This window comes from Podarcis gaigeae, assembly GCF_964106915.1.
Source record: "Podarcis gaigeae genome assembly, chromosome: 10".
Classification (NCBI taxonomy): Eukaryota; Metazoa; Chordata; class Lepidosauria; order Squamata; family Lacertidae; genus Podarcis; species Podarcis gaigeae.
In genome coordinates, this window is record NC_139686.1 from 3,993,359 (window position 1) to 4,002,639 (window position 9,281).

The 9,281-nt window shown below is 48.9% G+C and overlaps 1 protein-coding gene across 1 annotated transcript; it reads left to right on the forward strand.

Annotated features, from left to right (window-relative positions):
* The first annotated feature begins 1,780 nt into the window (after positions 1-1,780).
* On the forward strand, positions 1,781-8,536 carry LOC310826251 (C-type lectin-like). Its single transcript, XM_083701029.1, has 6 exons — positions 1,781-1,968; positions 2,207-2,273; positions 3,116-3,213; positions 4,815-4,955; positions 6,034-6,145; positions 8,397-8,536. Exons 2-6 carry the CDS (start codon positions 2,207-2,209, stop codon positions 8,465-8,467), a joined length of 489 nt encoding a protein of 162 aa, XP_083557155.1. The 5' UTR covers positions 1,781-1,968; the 3' UTR covers positions 8,468-8,536.
* The last annotated feature ends 745 nt before the right edge of the window (positions 8,537-9,281 follow it).

Here is a 9,281-nt window from a genome sequence, read left to right on the forward strand (position 1 = left end):
CAACAGTCATGCCAGTACTTAAGGTGGAAAGGAATATCCCAACAATTTGGCGCGCCACCTGCCCATGACTCCCAAGCCTGCCCCAGGGGAAGGGGGGAGCTGCGCTGTTTTGCCGGCGGCATCCCCCCCCTTCATTTTGACAGCTGGGGGAGGCTTGGGAGTCGCAGGCGGGTGGTGCACTGAACATCCGCCATCAGCGGCTCACTCCGCCCCCAGCTACAGAACACACGAACAGCTCCGTGCACCCGAGCAGTTATCCCGGGCCTGGGAGGGCACCCTCCGTGCCCTGTGCCCCCTAGGAGCGCGCCCACCCTGGGCAGTGTGGGTATATGCTCTACTGCTGGGAAGACATCCTCAAATTGCTTAGAAATCTCCTCCACGGGCATTTCCTTTAAATAATAATAATAATAAATTATTGATTTTAATATCACCAGTCAACAGCATAACAAAGCAAATAACATAGATTAAAAAAAACATTTCTAGACATAAAAAAATTCATTCCACCTATATTGACTTCCACTCTCTCCATCACGGGTTCCAAGTTTTCTTTATCAATTGCATATTATTTGATATCTACCTTACGTTTATCCACAATATCCACAATTTGTATAACGTTGCAGGAGTCATTCCAAGCCCAAAAAAAATTAAAGGAGGGGGGGAAAGTGGATGTACATTTCCAAAATATAAGATAAACAATGGCCGGCGGGCTCTTTCCTGGACTCCAACTCTCGGGCCCTGGACTCTTGGCCTGGTGCTCCTGAGAGCCCAGCGCCCAGGTGCCCTGCACCCCTGGTGCCTATGCTTAAGACGGCCCTGGTATCCATTCAGGAAACGGAAAGTAGGTTGGTTTGCACTGAGAAGTGGATTCAGCCCACTTTGCCTACTTGTCAAGTATGGGAGTCCGCCCTCTCCCTCCTGGTAGCTCATGGATAAGAATTAATGAGCAGCATCTGGTAGATTTACAGTCTTTTTATGACAGTATCATGCTGTGAACACAGATTGGCATCTCTCTGTAAGGATCAGAGTTGCTTGCACTGGATCAGAGTTGCTTAGAAGGGCGTTCCACAGGGAGGGAGCCACCACCGAGAAGGCCCTCTGCCTGCTTCCCTGTAGATTCGCTTCTTGCAGGGAGGGAACTGCCAGAAAGCACTCAGAGCTGGACCTCAGTGTCCGGGCAGAACAATGGGAGTGGAGACGCTCCCTCAGGTCTACTGGGCCGAGGCCATTTAGGGCTTTCAAGGTCAGCACCAACACTTTGAATTGTGCTTGGAAACATACTGGGAGCCAATGTAGGTCTTTCAGGACTGGTGTTATGTGGTCTTGGCAGCCGCTCCCAGTCACCAGTCTAGCTGCCTCATTCTGGATTAGTTGTAGTCTCCGGGTCACCTTTAAAGGTAGCGCCATGCAGAGCGCATTGCAGTAGTCCAAGCGAGAGATAACCAGAGCATGCACCACTCTGGCCAGACAGTCCTCGGGCAGGTAGGGTCTCAGCCTGCATACCTGATGGAGCTGCCCTGGACACAGAATTAACCTGTGTCTCCATGGACAGCGGTGAGTCCAAAATGACTCCCAGGCTGCGCAACTGGTCCTTCAGGGGCACAGTTACCCCATTCAGAATCAGTGATTGCTCCACAACAGCCCACCACCAACTGAGCTGAGTCTCTCCCCTCCCCCAGTTGCAGGGGACTGAAATAACTTGCTGTCTTGAAAACATAAAGCCATTGATCGATTCCAGCTGCCAAGTCCCATTTCTCTGTCCTTCCTGGTACCTGGATCACTGCTCAACCATGAGAGCATGAAAATGCACATTATCTGAGTTTGATGTAGCGTTGAAACACAGAGGTCACTTGCAGCATTTGCACCAGAGCAAAGAAACAGCACCCACCTTCGCTTCGAACCCCTGCAAGAAAGATTGAGTTCTCTAAGGAAGGGGAGTTCCCATCATTTCTAACAGACACGGACAAAGAAGTGAGTATCGTGGTTTCATTCTGCCTATGACTTAAGAGGCGCTCAATCGCTGTTGGTGACACAGCAGTTGAAAAGGGGGCGATGGATGAACTCAGTTGGAGAAGGGAAAGCAAATGTTTCTGGATTTGACATTTGGGCGCATATTGCAAGTTGTTTTCGAGGGACCTTAAGCAAAATCACCTCGCCACCCCCCCCCCATGCTGTTCCTGCCCTTCCCTGTTTTATCTCTTTCTCCCAGATGGGTCCAGCCTCCAGACTCCATCTCTTCCTCCTGGGTCTCCTGATCACCAGCTTCATCTCGCAAGGTGAGTCCTCCCGTGGGGATATTCAGGATCCAGCCCTGGCGACTGGACCTAAACCGTCATAGAATCATAGGAGAGTCAGAGACAGCGATGCTTCTGTTGTATTGTTGTTGTTGTTGCATTTTTAAAAATTGCAGAGAAAGCATGAATTAAACATTGCATCCAAATATTTGAAAAGAAGAGAAAAACGCAAAAAAGGAAAAATATAAAATGGAAATAAAAAAGGGGGGAAATGAAAAAAAGGGAAAAGAGTCAAGTACACAAAATTGTTCAAAGGATACAAACAGCAATTTGAATATTCTATACGCCAGGTTCTCAGAAATAAATTACATTTGTAATCCTTCTCTTCTTTCTCTCTTTATAGTCACTTACTTTCTTTTTCTTCTTTTATTAAATTTTATTGTTACCGTTCACATTAACACACCATACAGAAAAAGGAAATTTGATTGATTGGTTGCAGAAATATGTCAAGTCCCGCAGGGTCCTAGTCTCTTGGGGCAGAGTGTTCCACCAAGTCGGGACCAGTACTGAAAAGGCCCTGGCCCTAGTTGAGACCAATCTAACCTCCTTGAGGCTCAGGACCTCCAAAGTGTTGTTATTTGTGGACCTTAAGGTCCTCCGCGGGGCAGACCAGGAGAGGCGGTCTCGTAGGTACGAGGGACCTAGGCCCTGCCCATGCATTCCCAGCCAGGGTTTCCATGTGTCCTCTTTTTCTAGGACACGTCCTCTTTTTCAGGGGTAACATTTGAGACAAGTTGCATTTCTTTGCTTTGAAAGGCCGTCATAGCATCCTCTTTTCTACTCTTCGAAATGTGGCGACCCTATATTCCCCGCCCCTCGAACAGGCGCATCAGAAAACTTGAGCTGCCCCGGAAACTGGTTGCACATTCAGAAAATCTGCTATGGAGTCTTCGATGCACGAGCCTCGTGGGAAGATGCAGAAGTAAGGAGCATTCCTACGGTGCCGTGAGGGGAACTGATTCTTGCCAAAATGAATGCAAATATTATTTTACTTGTGCTGCTGAAGCCGATGCAAAGAAACCATAAAACAGAATAAGCTGCATTGCGCAATTAAAATAATTATAGTGGGGTAGGAGAGCTGAATGTGATGCGGGGGGCGCTGTGGGTTAAACCACCGAGCCTCTTGGGCTTGCCAATCAGAAGGTCGGTGGTTCGAATCCCCACGACGGGGTGAGCTCCCGTTGCTCGGTCCCAGCACCTGTCAACCTAGCAGTTCAAAAGCACGTCAAAATGCAAGTAGATAAATAGGTACCGCTCCGGTGGAAAGGTAAATGGTGTTTCCGTGCGCTGCTCTGGTTCGCCAGAAGTGACTTAGTCCTGCTGGCCACATGACCCGGAAGCTGTACGCCGGCTCCCTCGGCCAGTAAAGCGAGATGAGCGCCGCAACCCCAGAGTCGGCCACGAGTGGACCTAATGGTCAGGGGTCCCTTTAACTTTTATGCTAAAAGCCAGATCAAAAAATGCACTGGCATTCTGCATTTCTGGGCAGGCTGGCTGACAGAAGAATGTTTTTCACACGCGCCAGAAAGTATGCAGCGAAGGCGCCTGTCAAGAGGACAGGAGTTCCAAAGGATGGGGCCTGGTTTCTCACAAATGTGGAATTAAGCAGCAGCTGTAACGGAGCCAGTTCTGCAGACTGAAGGGGTCGAAGTGGGTGCAAATGGAGTTGGGCGATTTCATGGGTGCGCCACTCCCAAGTTGTTAGGGGAATCATACACTATATAGGAACAACTTGAACCTGGCCTGGTAGCAACCAGGCAACCAGTACTGAGTTCTAATCACGGGTGTTATATGCTCACAGCATCTTCCTGGTTTTCGCCTGCCCACCCCCAATGTGCAATGCTTGGAGGACTTTCAAGATCCTTCAGATTTCCCTGTCCTCACCTTACCTTTTGAATGCACAGGGAATGGGCATAGTTCAGGCATGTCCAGCAGGTAGATCGTGATGTACCGGTAGATCACTGGAAGTCTGTGGTAGATCACTGGTAAATCACTGGCTCCCCTAAAAAGCTCAACAACTTTGACCTGAATCCCCCAAAATGGTCACTGCCAGTTTTTAACTCTGTGAGTAGATCGCAGTCTCTTGGGAGTTGGCCATCCCTATAGTTCAATGGAGGTGGACTCCATGTAGAGGCCTTGATTGATTCATTGATTGATTGATTGATTGATTGATTGATTGATTGGTTGGTCAGTTGTTTGTTTGTTTGATTGATTGATTGATTGATGATTGATTTTCCCAGTAGCATGTCTTAACTTCAACCCAACTCTTGGGAGTTGGCCACCCCTATAGTTCAATGGAGGTGGACTCCATGTAGAGGCCTTGATTGATTGATTGATTGATTGATTGATTGATTGATTTTCCCAGTAGCACGTCTTAACTTCAACCCAACTCTTGGGAGTTGGCCACCCCTATAGTTCAATGGAGGTGGACTCCATGCAGGCCTGGATGGATGGATGGATGGATGGATGGATTTTCCCAGTAGCACGTCTTAACTTCAACCCATTTCTCTTGCGCCCACGCAGAACAACTGCCAGAAGTATGGCCCCAACGCCCATCTCTCCTCCATCCTCACCGAGGCAGAGGCGACTCTGATCAGCCGCTACATCCTGGACAAGCATTCCGGTTCCGAAGGAATCTGGATCGGACTCCACGACCCATTCCGGGTGAGTGTCCGGCCCTCCCCCTGGCACCCCGACTGGGCGCAGAAGGTGTGGGTCCGTGTATGTGGGAGCAGGGGGTTGCTGAGGTCCAGCTCTGAGGGCCTTCTGGCGGTTCCCTCATTGCGAGAAGCCAAGTTACAGGGAACCAGGCAGAGGGCCTTCTCGGTGGTGGCGCCTGCCCTGTGGAACGCCCTCCCTTCAGATGTCAAGGAAATAAACTACTATCTGACTTTTAGAAGACATCTGAAGGCAGCTCTGTTTAAGGAAGTTTTTAATATTTGATCTTCTTTCATGTTTTTAATGTTCTTTATTATTATTATTATTATTACTATTATTATTATTATTATTATTATTATTCTGCTACTTCATCGCTTCGCCATGTTTTTTTGTCCTGCAACAGTCCTTGAAATGCAACTTTAAAGGTAAAGGGACCCCTGACCATTAGGTCCAGTCGTGGCCAACTCTGGGGGTTGCAGTGCTCATCTCGCTTTATTGGCCGAGGGAGCCGGCGTATAGCTTCCGGGTCATGTGGCCAGCATGACTAAGCCGCTTCTGGCAAATCAGAGCAGCGCACGGAAACACCATTTACCTTCCTGCCAGAGTGGTACCTATTTATCTACTTGCACTTTGACGTGCTTTCAAACTACTAGGTTGACAGGAGCTGGGACCGAGCAATGGGAGCTCACCCCGTCGCGGGGACTCGAACTGCCGACCTTCTGATCAGCAAGTCCTAGGCTCTGTGGTTTAACCCACAGCACCACCCGCATCCCTAAATGCAACTTTATTCAACCCATTTTTTTACTCTGCACGCAGAGCCCTCCTTGAACTTTAAGTAGAGTCGACTTTCGCTCTCCTTTAACCGTTTTGTGGCCAGGCTGCCCTCTTGCATACATGGTGCTGTCCCGGCTAATAACGAGTTTTGCAGAAATTCCATGTCAGCTTCCGAAAACTGTACGACGCCTTTCCAGGGAAACTGAATGTTTCCAGTTTTTCCAGGGCATGTGCAGAGTGCCAGCCGAACCAAGCACTCCAGCCTTACCTTTTCCGAGAAATAAGCTATCTGTTTTTGCTCTCTTTGCAGAGTGGAAAGTGGAGATGGGCAGATTCCTCCACAGTCTTTTTCTCACCTTGGATTGATTCTGCCCCACAACCTTCGTGGACTGAATTATGTGCCATGCTGACATATGACAAAGGTAAGAGGGCAATCGGGCTCAAGAGCCTTTGCAAATGAGGAATGCAAAAGGGTTTTGAATTGCAAAAGCTTTGGGGGGGGGAAGGGGGAAGCTGGATGGCTGGATTTTCCCAGTAGTGATGTATGGAAGTGAGAGCTGGACCATAAAGAAGGCTGATCGCAGAAGAATGGATGCTTTTGAATTATGGTGCTGGAGGAGACTCTTGAGAGTCCCATGGACTGCAAGAAGATCAAACTGATCCATTCTGAAGAAAATCAGCCCTGAGTGCTCACTGGAAGGACAGATCCTGAAGCTGAGGCTCCAAGACTTTGGCCACCTCATGAGAAGAGAAGACTCCCTGGAAAAGACCCTGATGTTGGGAAAGAAGGAGGGCGCAAGGAGAAGGGGACGACGGAGGACGAGATGGGTGGACAGTGTTCTCGAAGCTACCAGCATGAGTTTGACCATGCTGAAGACAGGAGTGCCTGGTGTGCTCTGGTCCCGGGGGTCACAAAGAGTCGGACTGTGCTGGTCCCGGGGGGAAGGTACCGTTATCGTAGTCCGAGTTCACAAGACGAGAGGCGAGGTCCGAAACAGGGTGCCGGGCGGGGAACAGGAATGCTGGAAGGTCAGAAGCAGGAGGCCGGGCAGGGAACAGGAACACTGGAAGGTCTCAAGCCAACAACGACGTTGCTCCCGCAACCTGGGACCGGGCTGACTGACCTTTATCTTCTTCTAAGGCCAGGGGCGGTCCCGGCCCCCTGGAGCCCCGCCTCCTCTGGTCTTAAGGTGAGCACTCCTCCTGGGAGCAACCAGTTCCCTTCGCCTCTCTGCCCTAAGCCTCTGCAGTTCAGGAGAGGCCGAAGGGTTACTGGGCCCCGGAGGAGGCGCACCTGTAGACACTGAGTCCTCAAGCACCTCTGGGGCCAGAATGGTTTCACCTGGTGCCTGCTCCTGAGGATCTGACACAGGTGCAGGCTCTTCAGCATCTAGGCCTTGCCCCAGTTCAGCCGGCCCTGGAGGCAGGGACTCCTGTGCAGGCTGGGATTCCTCTGGTTCAGCCTCTGAATCGGAATCCCAGGCCATCACACGGACACAGCTAAACGACTAAACAACCACAAGAATGGCTGGAAAGGAAACTTCACTAGTCTGGGACTCAGAAACAAAAACCCAGTTGCTGATTTCTCTGCATTGGGAAGCGAGAGACCAAGGAGAGATGATGTCATTTTCAAAAAAAAAATCATTTTTTTAATTGTTTTTCCAAAAAAAAAAACACCATATAAACAAACAAACATAAATCTCAACCGTATTTAAACCAAACTTTGTATCATTGTTAAGTGACTTCCTCATATCCCCCTGGTTGAATTTTAGTGTATAACATTTTAACTGTTTTCCAAAACCTAAATTCTTAAAAAATTTACTTAAACACTTAACATCTTTCTTTCTTTCCAATTCAGCATGAAACATATTAATTCATCACATTACATATCTAAATCCTAAGCCTATCTGGTATTTGCAAGCTTTTCCCATTAATTTAACTTAACATATTTAACTAAATAGTCTTTAAATTTCTCATTCTGCCTAATGGTAGGACCGGCCCCAACAGGGATGCGGGTGGCCCTGTGGGTTAAACCACAGAGCCTAGGACTTACCAATCAGAAGATCGGTGGTTCAAATCCCCGCAACGGGGTGAGCTCCCGTTGCTCGGTCACTGCTCCTGCCAACCTAGCAGTTCGAAAGCACGTCAAAGTGCAAGTAGATAAATAGGTACCACTCCGGCGGGAAGGTAAACGGCATTTCCGTGCGCTGCTCTGGTTCGCCAGAAGTGGCTTAGTCCTGCTGGCCACATGACCAGCTGTACGCCGGCTTCCTCGGCCGATAAAGCAAGATGAGCGCCGCAACCCCAGAGCCGGCCACAACTGGACCTAATGGTCAGGGGCCCCTTTACCTTCTGAAAGAATCTGAGACCCCCCGCCTCACTTTATAACTCCTTTCTTTATATAGTTGGTCCCTTCAGCAGCCTAATTAGCTGTCTAGAAAGTGGAATGCTTTCCTTTTAATTTCTCCTTGGCAATCTGAATGTAGTTTTGTGTTGTGCACAGGAACAACTTGACTTAGTTGGATGCACTGCTTGAGCAAACCTTGGGAAACAATTAGGGCAAACCATCTTATTCTGCCTAATGGTAGCACCAGCCCCAATCACTGAGGACAGGGGAAATCAATCCCGTGCAGACAGACGCAACATGTTCCTTCCTCTGCCGTTGTCTTTCAGAGTTCACAAAATGGAAAGCTGCCCCCTGTTCCCTGATGCTGAGGTATATGTGCAGCTTGCCCCTGGAATGATGGCAGCCATTCGTCTGAGCGCTCAACGAATGAAGCCAAGAAACCAGCCGAGAGGGACCCCTGACCAGCCAGCCCTCTTCCCCTCTGCTCCCCACAGCCTTGCAGTGGTAAAGATGTTGCGGTTGTGCTACCTAACCTCTTTACTCTGTAACTTTTGAGAATCCTTGCTAAGTAAAAAAATAAAATAAAAATATTTTAGCTGACTTTAGTCCCAGAGATTTCTTAGTGAGTCCTAAATTCTTTGATTCCAAATGAGCATCACCCCATTCCAACGTGGTCTTTGCCACTTGTGGCTTAGGGCTCTCGTATTTACGGGACCATCTCTCCTGGTCCGCCCTGCAGAGGACCTTAAGGTCCATGAATAATTATAGTTTAGAGGTCCCTGAGGAAGTCAGGCTATCCTCCACCAGGGCCAGGGCCTTCTCAGTGATGGCTCCGACCTGGTGGAATGCTCTGTCCCATGAGACCAGGGCCCTGCAGGATTTAACCTCCTTCTATCGGGCCTGTAAGACAGAGGTATTCCGCCTGGCTTTCAATTTGAACTTAGCCTGATCTTTTATTCCCCTTCTTTCCCTCCTCCTCCCCTTTTTATGAAGATCACCCACTCTGAGACCCCACAGCTAATTCTGCCCTGGTCTCCTCGCTGGCCCAAAGAGGACTAATTTCGCCAACTAGCCCTGGTGATCATCTAATGTTTATTGGATGGATTTCCCCCCTAAATTGATTTTTGAATTCTGAATTTATTGTTATTCATGTTTATACCATATTTTATGCTGTTTTTTGTTGCATCAATTAAGTGTTGTTAGCCGTCCTG